The following is a 19,837-nucleotide window of genomic DNA, read 5'->3' on the forward strand; positions in this document are numbered from 1 at the left end:
CCAGGCAATGGGGACAATGATGCTAAAAAGGTGAAGAGACACTCCTGTAGACAGTGTTCTTATTACAAGTGCTGACCTCAGCATCACGCTGCTCGTAGCTTGATGATGCGTCTTCCCGCCTTTGCTGGGCTTTGACCCTCTCACTTTTCCCTCCTCCCTTCTGTCTGTGCCAAACCTTCGAAGGTGCGGCCGTTTCATTCTCCCTTCTATTCTGTAACTCCGAATTCATGGAACACTACTCTGAAGATAGATGTCTAAGGAAAGCTTTGTTGTAAATCTTCACATGTTCATAAGTAATGGTCCAGCTTAGAGACAGAACGGGGGAAGGGGGGGTGTGCCTGCGTGGCTCAGTTGGTTAGGCGACCAACTTTGACTCAGGTCATGATCTTGCGATTTGTGAGTTTGAGTCCCGCGTCAGGCTTTTTGCTGACAGCTCAGAGCCTGGAGCCTGCTTCGGATTCTGTGTCTTCCTCTCTCTGCCCCTCCCCCTGCTCACGCTCTGTGTTTCTCTGTCTCCCAATAATAAATAAATGTTTAAAAAAAATTAAAAAGAAATAGAGCAGGGATTTGGATGACTTTTTTTAAAGCTGATAAAGTGTATTCTGTCATCTCTTCATCATCCATACTGCAGCTTTGGGCAGGAGGAGACCCGTGGCATCGGTCACTTGTGTGCACCCAACACTGCTCTTGACCACTGCCATCATTACGTAACGGGGACTGAGAAGGAGCTAGAAATCGCATTCCTCGGCCTCCCCTGCCATTCACCCATCCCTGGTGAAGTTCCTGCCTCTCCCGTAAGCGGAGGTTAATCAGTGGTCACCGATGGTGAGATGGTCACATTCCAGTCCCGAACACTCTTGCCGAGGTTCCTGTCCTCAGGAGCGTGAACATACTTTACAAGCCAAGTTATCAGGCTCTTTTACCCGATAGTAGTATTCATTTACACCCGTGCTTAATTGTTCAGACTGTTGACGGTCCTTCGTCTGAGAAATAACAGGAAAACTTGTCCCTCCTTATAAAATAGTGGTTTCCATAGGGCTTATTTGTTAATCTCTTTATATCTGAAGTACTACACATTTGATATCCGTGTATTTAAAATGTAAAAAAGAAGGACTTTTGGGATATGTCCTCTGATTTCAGAGATGGCATTCTGTCCTTTTTTTTTTAACAAAAATATATCATTTTAATTACCAGGATCATTAAATTGGGTTTAATAATTATAAAATTATTAGAATTTATCATAACCATTTAGTTATGTATCTAAAGATACTATATATTTTTTTCTTTTTTTTTTTTAGAGTATGAGCTGGGGAGAGGGACAGAGAGACAGAGAGAGAGCATCCTAAGCAGGCTTCACACTCAGCATGGAGCCTGATGTGGGCTTGATCCCATGAACCTGGGATCATTACCGGAGCCGGAATCAAGAGTCAGGTGCTCATCCAGCTGAGCCACCCAGGCACCCTTAAAAGATACAATATTTTTATATTGGTCTTATAATTTTAAAAGAGGGAAAATTAAGGATCATATCTGTATTTTACTAAAAATACGGTACCCTTGGGGAAAAAATTAGGCATAACCTAGACTGCCATTTTTCCCCCTACATGCATCCAGTCTAGTTGCCCACATGTGCCTGACCTGTGCCACACCATGGCTCAGGCCTTGTGGAGGCCAGCCCCAGGATGCACCTTCATTTGCTCCAGTGACAGGCTCCTTGAGGCCCTGTTTCAAAGTCCCAGGATGCTGGAGGTGAAAAGGAAAGGCATCTTCTCTTAGTCTGTTGTCAGAAAGGCTACAGGAGAAGCACGACACAGTATTTAGCAACCCGTTTCCATTCTGCTTCTGATTACAGCGTTCATCACCCTCGGCCTCTTAGGTTGCGGAAGAGTTGCCCGATCGGCAGTACCGTCCAGTCTGTCTTTATCGAAGCGCAGTGTCTTCCACAGCGATCTCTTTTTTATCAGCAGCTTTATGAGCATACGTTGACTCTGCCAATTTTTTGTGGAGGTCCCTTGAGCCGCATTTGTTTCTGTTTCGAGTCCCTGAAGCCTTTCCTGGATTATTCCTGGTCTCCAAGCCACACAGTTTTTCTCACGCTTATTAAATATCTATGCTTGGAGTAGTGGGAAAATGACTTGATTTACGGTACCGTCTTTCGTACTGAAACAGCTCTCTTTTATGTGTGTGTACACACAAACACTCTGGAAGCAGATTTATCACAACCAAAGTGACTCTAATCACCTGTCATTTGAAGTTAAATGCCCCCCCACGACAGTAGAGCCAAATGACACTGAAGATGATGTAGTACATGTAGTAAGGAACAAGGACAGACCTACTGAGAGCAGTTCACTTGATAACTGTGGGCTTCTTTTACTCAGAGAGAATGCAAGCATCCTTCGTCCCTTTGTCCCTGATTGAATCCAAAAGACATTTTGTGGGGCTGAGCTACGTGGGGGCAGCAGTGCAGGGTAGGGCTTTCGAGCCCACATGGGGTGAGGAGACACCTGCGTCGGGTCTGGTCAGCATTGATAGTAAGGAGGTGACCGGGATATCTGCGAACGGGGTGCACAGACCGTGGGAGACCAGAGCCTCGCTGTCAGAGAAGGGGGTTACAAATGTATAAAAGAGAGAAATTGAGAAAGAACCTTTGGCATTGGATCGGAATTGGAGGCATCAGGGCAAACTCGTGGTTTTCAACATATATAAATAAATACAGACATACATACTTAAATATAGAGAGAAGTAAGTGTGTGTGTGTGTACATTCACACGCATAATCTCACAGACATATTCCCTAACTTCCTCCAAAGGAGGCCTGAGAACACTGTCACCCCAAAAGCAACGAGCACACCTGGTACACAGCCCTTGCTTTCTCAGCGGGGTGGGACAAGTAAAAGAATCCGGGATGCCTTGTACCGGGAAGTAATAAAGTACGCAGAGGATGGGCCATGGCAGCCAGGAACTGAAGCCAGCCTGAAGGAGCCCCCGCTGGCTGAAACTGCAAGAATCTGAGCATCAGAATAAATGAAAGGAACATGCTCTCCCCCACTAAATAAAATAGGAGCCCAGGAGTCCATGGTGATAGAAACAGGTAACGTAAACGAGATACAGGGAATTCTTATTCTTACAGTAGGATGTGCTGCTTAATAAACGTAGAAGGAATGATAGACTTTTCAAAATCACCATTTGGCGACCATCATAGTAATAAATAATTCAGCCGCACACAATCATTTGTTACAAAGAGAAAAACTAACTTTACCATGAAGAAACATGCCCGGTACCGTCTTACTCAGTTCATCAAAATAACTCTTACCAGTTATGAGGCAAATTGAATTTGCGTACCACTTGACAGGATGCAGAGAACGCATCACTGCTTCCGTGATGTTCCTGCCCAAGATACTCCTGCCATAGCCTGATCGTGAGTCTGATGATGAAGACACACCGGATAACCCAAACCGAGGGTGATTCTACAAAATAACTGGTCTGTAATCTTCAAAATTTAAGGAAAGAAGAGTTAAGAGAGACTGAGGAACTATTCACAATGGAAGAATGCTAAAGAGACTTGAAATAACTCAGGGCCACACGTGATCCTCGTTGGGATCCTTTTGTTGGGACAATTAGTGGAACTGAGTCTGTGGATTAGATGGTGATAAACCAGTGTTAATTTTCTGATATTGATGGTAATATTGGGGCTTTCTAGGAAAATGTCCTTGTTGTAGGAATTACACACCATAGTGCTTAGGGTAAAGAGGCATCACGTCAGAGCCTTGTCACAGATGGTTCAGGAAAAAAATGCTCTGTGAATTTGAAATTATTTCAGATTTTTAAAAATAACAAAATAAATGTTCTTTCAGGCATATTTACCACTAAGGAAATTATTATTTTCTCTCAAAACTACAGAAGCAAGACTTGAGATAGAAACCTACAGCAGGACAATGTGTTCCCTTATTGAGATTTTTTTATCTTTATCAGATACAAAAATAATAAGTTTAGAGAAGATCCTTAAAAGAGAACTGTTTCAGTTTTTAACCCACTCAGCACACATAGGCAGGCACACACAGCCAGTAAAGAATTTTGACGTGGCTGATTGAGCTCCGTATCTACTCAGATTTCTAAACTTATGGCCTGAACACGGTTGAGCAGGATTTCAAAAGCAGCTTTATGAGAAAGAGAATATTAGGACCTATTGTTGTTGTTCTTTTTAGCAAAGTAATTAAGAATACAGTCTCTGCAACCAAGCAACCTGTCTCAGATCCCGGCCACCACGTAGAAGACATGCGAGCTCCGACAAAATAGTCAATTTTTTCTAGGCCCCAGTTTCCTCATCTGTAAGTTGCGATAATGTTGAACTCCCAGGCTGGCAGCAGGACAGATGAGATGACGTATGGAAAGCACTTGGACTGGGGCACACCGTAAGCACTAAACAGACTTGGCTACTGCTCTTATTATTTCAGGAAATAGTAATTTCAGGAAAGTTGAAATGCTTTCACGAAAACATTCTGATATGGTTATGTCGACTTCCTTCTCCCTCACCAGGAGTAGAATTGCTAGGACGCCATAAAAGTTATGGCCTCTACTGTTAAAACCTGTCTCAAGATCAAAGACTCAGGCTTCGGAGAGCTAAGATTGGTTAAATTTCCGACCTGCCCCTTAGAAGCTTTGTAACTTGGGGCTGGGTCTGGAAAATGTCTGCAATGAACCAAAAATCATAGTGGTCAGAAAGGGCTTTGGGGGGTTAGATGAGATAAACTTCACCAAACTGCTAAAAAGGCGACTGACCTAAAGAATGTCCTCAAAAAATTATGGTTACTTTTCTTGCTCCTTTAAAGATGCAGACACAGTCAACGTAGATGAACAGAGGCCTCAGAATCGGAAATAGTAGTGGAGCCTTTGAGCACATTTTTGGGAACTGTGTGTGATAAGCTCAGTGTTGTCTGTGCTGTGGGGGTTTAGACTCCCAGCACCGGGCTTACGGTGCTTCAGAAGGAATTTGACTTGACAAGAAGCATGTCATGTGTTGTGTAATCCCATTCTCGAGAGACGCTGGAGGAGAGTAGATCACTATCTTTCTAGAACACCACGGGGTTTAGTGCATGCCAGCCCTGGACCCAGGGACAAAGGACAGAATCCTCATCCAGTCCCCATTTATGTTTCAGTGGTGAAGACGATAGCGATTTTTCTGGCTTCAAAAACGTAATCCTTTCTTTATCCCGCAGAAGGATCATGTTAGATGCACATTCAAAATGTATGTGTATATTTTCTTCTAAAGAGAATGTGCTGCTTTTAGAGAACATTTCATCTCAAATCAGTGACTAATAGTCATTGATCTAGGACTGATTTAGAATTTTGAGTGTTATCAAAACAAGTTTTCCTGTTGGAGCTTCTTCGGCTTTCATTCGTTCCCTCAATCATGCAACAAGTTTTATTGAAAACTAATAGTTAAGGCAGTTTGCTGGATGTTGGTTATAAAAAAAAGTGAGCAAAATATAGCCCTCATGGAAGAGGATCCCATCCACTGCTCTTACAGCCTCTCATGGGTTTTATGGGAACCCTTTGCAAAGGAGCATACTTTGAACCTGTAAAAAAAAAAAAATCAGATTGGTTTGGCTGTAGCTGTGGGTAGATATGTATTTGATACGTATGAAAACAGGCTCCTCTCCACGTTTGCCTGGAAGTGCCATACCTAGTGGTTCCCTCCAAGCGGCACCCACGGCCAGCAGTCTGTGACTCATGGGAGGGGTGCCCGTGAGATTAAATGACTCACGTGAGATTAAATTCGGCCGCTGGCCGGCGGAATCTGCTCCGCTCCGTAGGAGACAAGCTCTCCCGCTGCGTCTGCTTCTCATCCATGGGAGGAGACCTTCCCTTCGCACAATCATGGCGATGTTAACTCTCTCGGCCGACTAGTGGCACAAAGGGAAAGTGCTGCCCGGGTCTGAGTTGGTAACGGCCGAGAGCTGCAGTTCCAGCGCCTTTCCCCGATACCGAGAGCCCGGGCTCTGCCAGGAAGAGCGGGACTCGGGGCAAAGCCCCCGGCCAAAGACCCCTGGGAGCGGGATGTGTGCGCTGGTAGCCGGTTATGCTGGTACCGCGTTTCTGGAGTGTGGTGCCTGCGCTGAGATAAGACCCGCTTCCTTCTGATGCCCTAGACCGCCGTTTGTCTAGCTGGAGAACTTAATGAGTAATGAATGTGCCTGTCTGGCCGATAGAAAGTGTTTCCCCAGCCTGCGGGTGTGTTGAGAGAGCCGGGGAGAGACCGCAGGCAACACTTTGTCTTCTTAGGTATCAGCAAAGTCTTCTCTTCTAACAACTACAGGATTTATTTTTAACCGCTTGACTCAGTGTTTGTCAGATGATTCGGACCATCGAACTGCAGATGGAAGGACCCGGCGCGCGGGGGAGGCGGGGGGAGGGGGCAGCCGGAATGGCAGGGGAGAGGGGGCTGGCTGGGAAAAGGGGTGGGATTTCAGCATCGTGCCTGCGGGTGTCTCTGGTGGGAGGTGGAGAGAGTTGAGGGCTTCCTGCCGCGCAGCGCGGGTGTGTGTGTGTGCGCGCGCGGGTCGGGCCGGGAGCTAGAGGGGAATGGCTGCCTCCGGCTGCTTAGAGACCTGATCAGCCGGTGCCTGATCAGCCGGTGCCTGGGGCGTTGCGAGGAGGGACCCGGGACCCGGGGAGCGGACCGGAGCGTGCTCTGCACCTTGCGCTTTTCTCCCTCTTGATGCTGCCCGTCGCCAGGAGCCTCTCACCATGATCGATAGCTCCAAGAAGCAGCAACAGGGCTTCCCGGAGATTTTAACTGCTGGGGATTTCGAACCGGTCAAAGAGAAGGAATGCCTTGAGGGGAGCAACCAGAAAAGTCTCAAGGAAGGTCAGTGTGTCTGTGGCCGGGGGCACAAGTGCCCGGTCTCTGTTGCCCGTAGGCCAGGCTGTGCACGTCCGTGTGCCCGTCTGCCTACCGTGCGGTGTGTCTGCTCTCTGTGCTCACTCCTGTACCTCACACGCTCCGAGTTCCTGGAAATGAAAGCGCAGTGCTGTCCTCGGTGGCTCTCTGCAACCATTCCCTAGCTCACAGACCTCCAGGCGTGTTGCAGGGTTTCACGCAGGAAGGGGACTTTAGCAGGCCAGCCCTGATTTCAGTGAAATCCTGCCAGGTCCATTTCGTGCATTTTCTCATGCCCCCCGCCCTCACCCCTTTAGGAGAGGCCATTTCCCTTTCGATAGTCTTTAGCACACTATTTGCTTTAGGCTTAAACACATAAGTCCAGGAAAATTATTTTTTTCCAGTTGACACGTTCATGGTTTTTATTGTTTAAAGCCAGGAAGGTAGCTGCTGCTTTCTTAAGCATGTCTTTAAATGATTGGTTTGTTTGGTTGTAATGCTCAGTGCATCATTTTGTTTTGTTTTGTTTTTAAAAAACGCATTGCTTAGTTTCGTGGGGGTTTTTAACAAGGCATAAAATAAGCTTGTGAATGCCGGCGATCACTGTTGATGGCCACTGCACAGCACCTCAGTGACTGACGTGAGAAGATGGCCAAAGATGTGAGCATTGCTGTCCCCCGTCCCGGCATATACTGAAGTGTGGCAAGACTGGTGCCATCTGTGCTCCACTGCAGCAGCTGGAGAGCAAGGGCCATGGTTCAGGAAATAGAGGACCTACTGACATGAAGTTTTTCCTGAATTTGGGATCCTGACGGCCACCCCTCGCCATGCTTGTTGACTTTGAAGTTTGATTTTCTAGTGTTCTTTGGGAGAAAAAAAAACCCCACAATATCCTCTTTTCGTTTTATCTGCTTTCCGCTCCGGCCATCAGCCACCCCCTCACCTCTCCACTCGCTCTTGCTCACCTCCTAGACCCAGAGAGTAAATGTAGACTTACCTGCCTGAGCAGGAGTCTGAGCTTCTTCCAAAAGCATATTGCCCCCTTTTTTGCTCACTTAGAATATGAGAATGTGATGGTAGGGATTGTTACGGAATTGAAAGATAGTAAGAAGAAACAACAGTGGGACTTTTTAAAGTTGAACTACTTTTAAGTACAGGTAGAAAAAAACCTTTCGATCAAAACAAACACAATCATGTATAAATAGCTGTTACCAGGAATCAAACAATGGGGTCGACTCTGCTTGTGCGCAGCAAGCCTTACTGTGGATTCTTCTAAAATCGATACCAGTGGGGTTTTTAGGACACATTCTAGAGATTCCCTGAGGGAACTTAAGGTTTTTAAATTGTAACTTAAAAAAAAGTTAAGAATTAGCTGTGTGTGTATCATTTAAGTCAAGTTCGTGTGTTAGGCTCCTATTAATATCTTAAATTTAAAAACAATTTTTGTGCTACTTGAAAACTGAGGAAATGGAGGAAAATGGAGATGTCCCAACCGCAGAGCTTGATAAAGGAGCCTGGAAGCAAGGATTAAAAATATAAAAACCGGGTAGAATTACCAACAAGCACAGCAAAGCAGAGTTGACATGATTACATAAGGTACAGGTTGTTTCCCTAACGATTGTGACCGTGCCTTCCATTTAAACTTGTGTGACAGCGTAATGTCACATGAGCAAGAACATGGACTCTCAAGTGAGATATACTTGGGATCAGGTCCCAGGCACACCATTTTCTAGCTTTGTGACCCTGGACAAGTTCACTGCTCTGAGCCTTAATTTCTGTCCTCATTTGTACAAGGAGGAAAAGCAGTACGTACCTGATACTGTTTTTATGAGGTGTCCAGTTTGATGCCATTCTGTCATCCCTCTTGTCTTTTTTTCAGCCCTTTGTTACTTTTTCCTTCTATTTAAGTTTTAGTTTTTAAAATTCCGTATATAGATATAGATATAGGTATATATTTACCACATAGAGAAATATTACTGTCATATAAGCTCATAGGTATAAAGAGGTAAAGGGAGAGAACTTTCATATTTTAAAACACTCCATAGATGTGTTTGGATCAAATTAGTCTCTCATCACAGCTGCATTGAACAGGGTTTTCTTTATACCTCAAGAGATTGCATTTCTACTCGTTTTCTGCCAGAGATAGGGCTGGGTGGTGGCGGGGGGTGGGGGGGGGGGAGGGACAAGCAAACCCATAGATATCAAGGATAATCTGTTACCTCCAAGTTAGTGACAGTGAAAGAGAGATTAGACCTGGGTTTAATTAGAACAGGAAAAAACAGGAGAAATTTTGCAGAGAGCCCTTTTTGTTTGGAGTAGTATGAAAATAACGTTCCTGTGCAAGATCGAACTCCTGGAATTCACGGTGTCACGGTCCCTGCCCGCCGATGAGTACCGGTGGTCAGCTCATCGGACTCTAGAGGACGACGTTGGGACAACCCTTTACTGAGTTTCTTCTGCTTTTCGGCCTCGGACCATATGTTAGTTGTATTGATCCGTGAAAGTTGATTGACACAGCAGCAGTTGTGGAAACACGAAAATGCCCTGGAGTCTCATTAGATCCTACGCCGTTCTGTCAAAAGAGACACATAGACAAGTGACTATTAGTGTCTGAAGGTTTCTGCCTCACGTGTGAAGGGCACTAAAAATACTTAGGATATTTCACATCAGTAGCGTTTCATTTTCCACTCCTTTTTGGCAAAGTTGGTTTATTTGAAAGAACGGCTGCTGGGATTTTTTTTTTTTTTTTTCTTTCGAGACCGCGAGTTTCCAGGTAATGAGGAACGATGGATTTTGGTCCATTTAGTTCTAATGGCATGGACACTGCTCGGTCTCTGTGGTGTTTCTGACGTGTGCCGACTGTAAGGGCTTGGGAGTCCAGTGTTGCCCTGTTTCTTACTTACATTAGGATATCGCAGAATTCCTGTTACTGTTGACAGTGCTGGTTAGCCAGAATTATTATTAGGGGGAAAAGCAGACGTACTAGCAAATAGTGTCGGGCTTCAGGGAGTCTCTGCAGCTCCTGAACAAGAAAAGGTAGTAATACCTACTGAAAAGTTAAGAGGAAGATGTTCCAAGTACCGTCAGCCTACGAGGAGTCGTCATCACAAACCAAAGAACTGTTGGGATAACGAAGCCTATGACCTCGCAGCTTTGTGAATGCTTATATAAAGTTCCTGGTAAATACCAGTCCGTGTGCGTAGTGGGGAATTTCATTATCAGTTGCTTTAGGTGAGGCTAGCCGTAAGCATCGCGGATTCTCCTGGTGAAATTCAAAACAGAACACTCTCCTTAGACTAGTTTGTTTTGTCAAAGCAGCAGCAGGGAGCCTCGGCCTTTGACTTGTCCACAGAAGGCTTTGAACATTTTGTTTGTGTGCAAAATGGATGAGATTTAAATTTCATTTCTGGTTCTAGAACTAAAGGATATTACAAATCACTGACTTGACAACTGAAGAATTAATAATTACAGATTTTGAAGAAAAATCAAATAAGTTGAGATGATTTAATCCAATTGAGTGGTTTAATCGGAGTCATTATTAAGATAACAAATCATAATACCGGTGCTACCAGCTAGTTACAATTAAACAGGAAAATGGATGTCCAGTTTCCAGAGCTCTCTCATGGTGAGAATAAAAACCACAGAAAGAAAACGGGGCTGTCTATTAATTTCCTTTCACCAAAACGGACTGCTCTGACAGCCCCAAGACTCAACGTTTGAACCAAAGTGCATTTCTCGCTCAGCACTGCGCAAGGTGGATCAGACTGCCACCCTGGTCAGCTCTCCTCTCGGTGACTGGGGGATCTGGGCTCCTGTCGCGTTGTCCAGCCCGTGGGTGTGGGCGGGGGGAAGGCTTCCAGACTGGGGGGCCCCGTTCCCACTTCTGTCACAGGCCGGTGAATCCCAGTAGAGATAAAGGGTGTGAAAGTTCATGGTAGGTGGCATAGGAAACCGTGGGGGGATCGACGCGGTGTGCTGGGCTGTGGCTGTGTAAGAAGATAGTGCACCTTTGTCTGAAATCCTCTAAGCAGGCCATGCTGGGGAGGAGAGATGAAACAAATACCTTTCCCTAAACGCCAGAACTTTTCTAAATGTTGGAAATCATCTCATACGTGCTGTACCTGCGCTGCCCATTAGCTGTGTGTGGCTCTTTAAATTTAAAGTAATTAAAATGAAACACTTTGTTTAAAATCCAGCTCCTTCATCACATTAGGCACAGGTGGTTAGAGCCAGCCGTATTGAGCGGCGCAGATGATAAAAGATTGCCTCCGGTGTCGAAAGTTCTGTGAAAGATGGTGTTGCTCTCCCCTCACTCCACGCCCCTGCTCACCATGTTCCTCTCACCTCAGCTCTGCAGGCTGAGTCTGGGAAAACCCAATCCCGATGTCATTTCCTAAAGAAAGTCACTTGACCCTATCAGCTAAGAATAATTTCCTCCCTCTGTATGTTCCCGATAACTTGATCTGCGTCTGTCTATGGCATTTTACGTCTTGCTGGGTTTTTGTTTTTAATTTTTTTTTAATGTTTATTCTTGAGGGCAAGAGAGAGCGAGCAGTGAGCATGAGCGGGGGAGGGGCAGAGTGAGAGAGGGACACAGAATCAGAAGCAGGCTCCAGGCTCCGAGCTGGCAGCACAGAGCCCGATGCAGGGTTCGAACCCACGAACTGTGAGATCATGACCTGAGCCGAAGTCAGATGCTTAACTGGCTGAGCCACCCATGCACCCCTTACCTTTTGCTATTGTATCTTTATTATCTTCACTGTTAGGCCGTAATGATTTGGGGGGATAGAATCCTTATTTGGATCATTTTCATACCTCACCCCCAGTGTCCTGCATCTATCTCACAGACACATTATTATGCAACAAGGATTTAAAGAGTATTATCTACCTCCCTGCCTTCTTAAGCAGAATACCATTTGAACTATTCCCATCAGATATAATTTATAATTATCTATAAACTAATAACCCCCAAATGGAATGCATTGGTTCCTTAAGGCACTGTGGAGATATACAGAGCGATCCCTGGACCATCACTAGATTGCTAGCATTGTTATTTATGGTTTGATTTTTGCCAAAATCTGGCCGCTCTCCCTTTTCAGATAGGCTTTGTCTAAGCTCCTTCAAAGTAAGCAAAAATTAACAAAATGTAATAGTGCAATCTTGATTCTGTTGTTGACCTAACTAAAATACATTTATTGAGCCATGGTGGGAGAGACAAATAGGCAGTTGAAATAAAGAATGCTACAAAGCTTTACAGTAAAAGCACTTGAGTTTTACAACTATTTTGATTTCTCTGGGAATGTCTCCTTTCTTTGTTTTCTGTCAGTGTTCTACAAAATTCAAAGTGTCGTACAGTGAGATATCACTAAGTTAACATTAAAAAAGTAATTTCAAAGAGTAGGATATGGTCCTTTTCAGAAATTGAAATAACATACAGGTGTGATGGAAAAGGTAAAAGGTCCCTCTTCCCAGACATGAGTCAGTGTTTTTAAAAAGAAAATGGGTGCGTGCTCTTTTTGAGATGAAATTATTTAATTTTTTTATTAGAAATAATTCCGTTTTGCAGAAATTTGAGCATGCATAGCATTATGCCAGCATGCAAGGAGCTCACAGCCCAAAAAGTGAGAAAGTAAATGATAATATAGGAGTAAAAATGAGCACACATGTGTAAAAGATAAAGAAGAAACCCATGTGTACTTTGGTCCAGTGAGGGATGGTCACGCCTCTCTCGCGGGTTCCAGGCCTGTGCAGTCCTCGACCTGGCGACACCAGCCGGCTTCTCCTTCCCATGAGACCCACTCCTCCAGTGTCCTGTCGCAGTTGAGGGCACCTCTGTCCACCTGTTGACTCATGACGGACACCTGAATAGGGCTGATCCCTGACCTCCTCCTCATAACCTGTCACCGAGTCCTGTCACCAGATCTGTCACTTCTACCTCAACAGTATTTCTTTCTCCTATCCACAGCATTATTGCACCACAGCCACACCCTTGTCGTCGAGGTCCCCTTCCTCAAATACAGTCTTTATAGGGGTCTTGACTCTAGTAGACCAAAAGCTGCCTCCTCATCTCGCCCCACCCACTCGGGCCTCTCCATCAAGTGAGGGCCCTCCCCTGTGTCCAGAAGCGGGTCACATTTTTCTGTCCCTCCATCACTCTTTTCTCCCAGAATGCCTCTCCTCCCCACCCCACCCTACTCTATTGGCCTGACGGGCCGCAGCTCACCCCTTCGTCTGCACCATCACATACAGTCGCTGGGGTGCTAGGAGAGCACACAGGTTAGCCCACTTCTCAGTTCTCTTGTTTTCCTGGGCAGATTGGCATGTGTGTGTGTGTGTGCGGCCCACTTCTAAATCCACAAAGTAGGCAGAAAAACCAAGCCATTGAGCCAGGATCAAGTGACCTCAAAAGAGTGGCATGTGCTTTCTAGTCTGGGAAAAATCGGAGGTACCTAATATGCCAAAGTTTTCCTGTTTCATTGTCACTTGTCCTTTTACTCAGAGAACCTGCCTCAGGCATTTACGTTAAGACATTGCAGAATGTTTTATGCCGCGTACATCTTCCCAGCTTAGAGCAGTTAGGAAGATGCTTTTACTCAACGGCACCTCTAGCGAGAGCTGCCCACTGGAATTCTGATGTGGTGGTGGTGGAATAGAGAAGTTCTGATTGCCCCCAAAATAAGAAAAATATTATCTTCTCTGGGAACCATGTAGGGTAAGAAATGTGGAAGTTCAGGGATAGAGCCAGTAGGGTCCTACAGATTAAAAATCCGTTATCAACAAGAAAGAAATCAAGTATTGTTTTAACCTCTTTACGTTGCTGGTGATGAGGCAGTTAAGTGGATGATGTTGCTTTCAAAGTGCCTGATATTTGCGTTATACTTCCTTTTATGCCACTAGGTACTTTATTTCCACCGCTCTTTAACCAAATGAGATGTTTTAAAACGCATATATGTGTAATATCCTTCTGTATGCGTGCCACAGACTGATGTTACCCCTGCTGTTCTGTACCAGGCCCCCCAGCTTGACATCACGTTGTCATACCACGAGAGGCATACTTTAAATTCATTCCAACTTTTGACAAAAAGGAGAAGGGAATTTGTGTGAAGGTATGATCAGTTTAAAGAAACATGCCCCATTTTTAGCAGTCTGTTTCCATGGTAACAGAAGCAGCAGCCAACCACGGAGTTATCAAAGTGCCTGTAAATTTCCAAAGCTGCATGTTGAAAACATGGTCTTCCTGACCTCATGCTGCAGAATAATTCAGGAAACCTATCGCATGTTAGCCTGGACTGTTCGCATTTTCGTTTCTACTTCATTTTTGCTTTTAATTCCTAATAGAGGCTAAATGGTGCATTTTAGACTGCGACCTCCTTACCAGCAAGTTTAGAATTCCAAAGTTTGTCTCACCTGCCCCTTCCCACATCCCCCACCCCCGGGGAGTTCATAGGCTACAGTAGGCTTTCTGACATTGGAAAGAAAGGCAATATTTCCTCTGTCGTCTAAGAACTTTTTCAAACACTAATATGTGCAGTTTTTGTTTAATTTTTTAAAGTTTATTTATTTTTGAGAGACAGAGAGAGACACAGTGCGAGTGGAGGAAGGGCAGAGAGAGGGGTAGACACAGAATCCGAAACCGGTGCCGGGCTCTGAGCTTCCAGCACAGAGCCCAGAGCCTGACGTGGGGCTCGAACTCACAGACCGCAAGATCATGAGCTGAGCCGGAGTCAGTCGCTTAACCAACTGAGCCACCCAGGCACCCCTGTGCAGTTTTTTTTTTTGTTTTTTTTTTAGCTAATTTGATGTTGTCTCCCTTTCTTCAGTGGAAAATAATCATAATATAAAAATTCCTGATCACAGTGCTGCTTGCCCCTTCGTCATGTCGGAGTGTCGATTTACGTACACTCCGTACGTAACTGCGTTGCTCCAGAAAGGAAGCCGTGGTCCGGGAAGCCTGCGCGTCAGTGCAGATGGCGTGGCTCTTAGAAGACAAGCCACCACTTTATTTGGGGCCTCTTTGTGCTTTCTAGTTTGTAGCATCACTTAAAGAAGAGGCTTACTTTGTAATTGGCAAGTTAGAGCCCTGAAAATAAAGCCAGAGGTCTGTGATCTTTGGTTGCTCCCTTTTGTCATGTGTGAGAGTCCTTGAGTGCTTTTTCTCTTCCTTAATGCATCATGAATTTTACAGTAATTGTAAGTGGAGATGAAAACAAACTGGTATCTGCCAGGTTTTCATGGTTTTCTTGACTCCTTTGCCTTCACCTTCCCTTATTAGTCGTCCTGTATTAAATTTTATTTTCTGTTCTACCACCCACAGTAATTCAAAAATACCCCAGCCTCAGATTCCTACAACAAACTGAAATAATCTTGGTTCTGCCCATGATAAGCCCTTGCCTCTCGAAAATTCTTCTGTTGATCTCTTCTTAAATTTGGCCTAGTATTAAAAAAAAAAATTGGCAGAGCTTTCTTTCCTTAGAAACTTCAACTCCGTTACATACTGTAAATCTACCGTGCAAAGTTAAGTAAAACGTGTTGATTGAAACTTACATACTGTGAGCATTACAGAAGATGCTAGAATATAGGGGTGTGGTCTAGAAGGGGAAATAGGGGCCAGAACAGCCCCAGCACAACCTAGAATTCAGTGTGACAGCGAGTGTAAAATGTAGCTGTGACTATATTATCACATTATTAAAAGATGGAGTCAGCGTTAGTGGTTAATGGAGTTGTGGTGAGGGCTAGCTAGGAGTGGGTGAGAAATGAGAAATTTGGTTATTGAGTTATTCGTGTCTTAAGGTCTCTTGTTCTGCTGACGTGTTTTTTTTTTTTAATTGAGCTAAAATTCATACAACAAAAACTTAACCATTTTAGAGTGAACGATTCAGAGGCATTTAGTAGTATTCACCAGGTTGCTCAGACACACCTCTGGTTCCAAAACATTTCATCACCCCAAAGAAAACCTCGCAGCTGTTAAACAGTTGCTCCCACGCCCCCCTCCCACCTCCCACCCCCCACCCCAGTTCATAGCAGTCACCACTCTGAACTCTGTCTCAGGTCCACCAGGTGGCCTTTGTGTCTGGCGTCTTTCACTGAGCATCGTGTTTTCCAGGTTCGTCCGTGTGGCAGCACCTGTCCGTGCTACATTCCTTTTTATGGCTGGATTCTGTTCCGTTGTGTGGACGGACCGCAGCGCGTTCATCCATTGATGCGCTGCTGACTTGGGGACCGTCCCCAACTTCTGCGGACTGTCAGCGGTGCCGCCGCACACACGGATGCACCCGTGTGTCTGAGCCCCCGCCGTCCATTCTTTCTGGTTCACCCAGACGGGGAATTGCTGGGCTCCAACTGCTCGTGACGAAAACTTGGTTTGCTGAGCTTTAGGGAGAACTGCCAGACGTCGTGATTTTGTATCTCGTGGTCTCTTTCTCTGATCACAGTGATAACGTTCAGAGCTGACGAGCGACCTGCCAGTTTCCTGAGTGACTTCTGTCCCCCAAGCTGTTGCCACCATTAGTCGGAGCATCTCGGGAACAAATAACCTGTTTCTCTTTTCACCCTGCTCTTCAGCGTCTGCAGCGACTGTTTCGCACCTCCTGCATTGGCCTCAGACTGACCTTTTCCTCCCTCGCCTCACTTTCAGCGCGTCGCCTGGCTTCCTCCTCCTTCGAGGAAATAGAAGGCGTCATTGGCAAGTCTCTGGACAGCCCAATCCAGATCTGTATACCTACCTGCAGCTCTGCCCCGTTCTGTTTGCCCTCCTGTTGCACCAGAAGAAGGAGCTCTTAGCAGAAGCTGTCTCTGTGTGCTCCGACGCCCTTCCCTTCAAGGGACCTGCCGCCTCCTACTCTCCTGTTCATTCTAACTTCCTGTTCATTCAGCCCGTTCTCCCCTTTCCCTCCCCTCCCCTCCCCATTCCTCTCTCTTGCTCTTCATCTGTTATAGACTTGCTCCAGTATGTTCCGGCTTGAAGCTTTGCGCCTTCTCTCCTGCCTTCATGGGCACCATCTTGAAAGCCTTGCTTCCGTTGACGTCATTCACACCCTTGCCCCTCCTTTACTCCATATGCCTCCTCTGGTCTGACTTACATCCATCCCTCCGAGTAGTAGCTCCTCATGACCCCCTTATAGAAAATACTTTTACACCACTCTCCAGGCTCCTCTTCCTTCACAGACGGCTTCCTCGACTTCCTTTGCTGGGTCTTCTTCATCCCCTTGCTGACCCATAAGTGGGCTTTTAATTGTTAACGTTCCTTGTTCCTCGTTGCTGAGTCCCGGGCTTCCTTTGCCTTCTCTTTCCGTATTCTCCAGCTCGGCGGACTCTCAGGGCTTTAAATGCCACATAAGTGACGACTTTCAAATTTCAGTCTGCTTCCAAGACCTGCCTTCTGAAATCTGGACCCCCAGAGCCATCGTCACTTTGACATCTGCACTTATAATTCACACACGTCCGAGACCGAGCTCCCAAATGGCCAACTTGCGTTGTTCGTCTCAATCACCGGTCTACCCAGGTGCTTAAGCCCGAAACCCAGGAGCCATCTTGGTTGTGTCTTCCCCCTTCAGGCCCAGCATCCAGTCTCTTACCACATACTGGTTGATTTTATTCTAAATATATCTTAAATCTGTCTAGTACATCTCTCAGCTGTGTTGAAGGGGGAAAAAATGAGATGTCTTGTGCTTGAGGTTTCTACCCAGGAACATCAGAAAATTCTTCCAGGTTTATGAATAAATACGAGGTTTGCAACAGAAAGCTTAACTAGAGCTTCTGACAACCGTAAATGTCTCCACATTCAGTCAAAAACCTGCCCCATCACCCTCCCTAATTCTTTTGATGTCTTTTGGTCCCTTACTCCTTATTAGTTATATCAAATTTTACTATCATTTTTGGCATGATATTTGCCAGTGGTCTGGGGTGAGTGGAAGTGATCTTTGTTTCTGAATTTAAACTTAAGACACGATGGTGCACATACTGGGGAAGGGACGAACAGAAGTGTCCTCTCTTACGTCGTAAGTGGGACTACAGAGTGCTGAAACCGTTTGGATTGAAAAGCACCCCTATCAGAATTTGAAGTGCATATTCTGTTATCATACATTTTATATAATCATCATCATCATGAAAGGATACCAAAAAAATGAATGAGGACAATCACCGCAGCCTGGTTTATAATAGCAAAAAACCTAGAGACTTAATGTGTATACAATTGAGACCTCCACACATTAGATACAGCCGTTAACACAGCTGGTAAGAATGAGCTAGATTTCGTGGGGTGTTTTAAAGCACATCACCAAACTACATGAATAGTAAGATCCCACCCCATACATCTCCTTTGCATATTTTATATTTAATATTCTGGGAATATTCACAGAACACCTCTGGAGCCATGGAAGCTTCCCAGTGCTTTCCTTTATGGTGGAGGACTAGAGGTGGGGAGCGGGATGGACCAACATTCACTGTTCTTTTTAATGCCTTTTTTATGTGTGTGTGTCACTTTTATTTCAACAAATAAATAGAAAAGATTCTCCCTAAAACATGGATTTTGAATAGAGGCATTGGTGGTACATATAGTGGTGTATTTCTGAGACCCGGGCCCAGATGGAATTCTCAGGATATGACTGCTTACCTTCTGACTACAGAGTACCCGTCCACACCAAGAACATGCGAATCTTGGTGGGATTAAATTTTTTAAAACCTTGCTGATAATGGGGGAGACTGTATGTGTGGGGGCAGGGGTATGTGGGAAATCTGTCCTTCCCTCTCAGTTTTGTTGTAAATCTAAAACTGCTTTAAAAAATAATAAAGTCTTTTTAACAATCCTTATGGTTTTATATTTGGGGCAAAAAATGGTAATTTTTCCCAAGCATCTGGAGTAATAGTGGTCATAGTACAGTATTAATAACTACCACCTTTTTAAACATTTATTTTTAAGGACAAGGAAAAGTTCATCAATCTTTTGCTATTTCAATATCACATTTTTCCAAGACTTCAAATTTTCGGCCTTACCTGTAAGCAAATGTAGTTGTACATTTTACCACTCAACTGCCACTTTAATAAACCACTGCATCCAGGACTGAATGGGGCCCTCAGGCTTCACTGTCCTAAGATGTGACTTAGGGGCCCGTCACTCCCTCCCATATCTGTTGAAAAGATGTTATGATGATAACATTGTCTTGTTTTCATAGCATCAGGCCCCTAATTTATTTTAAATGTTAATTTATTTTTGAGAGAGAGTGCTAGTGGGGGAAGGGCAGAGAGAGAGGGACCCTGGGGATACAAAGTGGGCTGCTGACAGCAGTGTGCCCAACGCAGGGCTCAGAGCCGCCAACTGTGAGGTCATGACCTGAGCCGTAGTTGGACGCCTAACAGACTGAGCCACCCAGGCACCCCAGGCCCCTAAGTTAATGTAGTTTAAACGGTCCGTAATAGATTTTTGCCAAACCCCAATCACTTTATTCCCTTTCCTCAAACATCTGTTTGAAAAAATAAAATTAAATTGAAAAACTGAAACCAGGGCCTGGTTTTGACTGGTATTTGCCTGGTATTGACTTCAGAGTCGATACATCATCAATTCCAGAGTATTCTTTGGTTTTCCATCTTTGCTTTGGCCTCTGGTTAGCCGGCCTTCCCTTGACTGCTCAGGATTTTGGGTTTTCATTCCCCGTGATTCTGCGGTTTATCCTGCCCGATGTCCCGCAGTCAGGTTCTCTGACGCACCGACAGCTGCTTATGTCCCCTCCCCTTCTTGTTCCACCCTCCTTCGTACCCCATAAGTGAAACTGGCTATTTATTGAGAATTTCCAAGATCATGGCCCACTGCCACACCGCTTCCCAGAAAGGGTCATTTCTGCCCTGTTTTTGTAGTATACAGTCCTCAGATGTCCCCTCGCAAGCCCTTTGCGCCAAAACTGCACGTTGCTCTGGCTTATCCAGTTCATGCTCAACTGTCGTATGTTATTAAAATGCTGCATAATAT

At 45.1% G+C, this 19,837-nt stretch overlaps 1 protein-coding gene across 9 annotated transcripts in view; it reads left to right on the top strand.

Annotated features, from left to right (window-relative positions):
• The window catches only part of MRTFB (myocardin related transcription factor B), a 201,054-nt gene that overhangs the window by 113,294 nt on the left and 67,923 nt on the right, over positions 1-19,837 (top strand). For 2 of the 9 annotated variants that reach the window (XM_019468633.2, XM_019468634.2), the window contains exon 1: positions 6,624-6,864. The exons of the other annotated variants lie outside the window; for them this stretch is intronic. In XM_019468633.2, the coding sequence (XP_019324178.2) occupies positions 6,744-6,864 (121 nt within the window). In that variant the 5' untranslated portion in view covers positions 6,624-6,743. Of the gene's footprint in view, positions 1-6,623; positions 6,865-19,837 lie in introns of those variants that run through there. 9 annotated transcript variants of the gene reach the window in all.

The sequence above is a fragment of the Panthera pardus genome, unplaced genomic scaffold (assembly GCF_024362965.1).
Source record: "Panthera pardus isolate Hobbes unplaced genomic scaffold, ASM2436296v1 HiC_scaffold_5, whole genome shotgun sequence".
Lineage (NCBI taxonomy): Eukaryota > Metazoa > Chordata > Mammalia > Carnivora > Felidae > Panthera > Panthera pardus.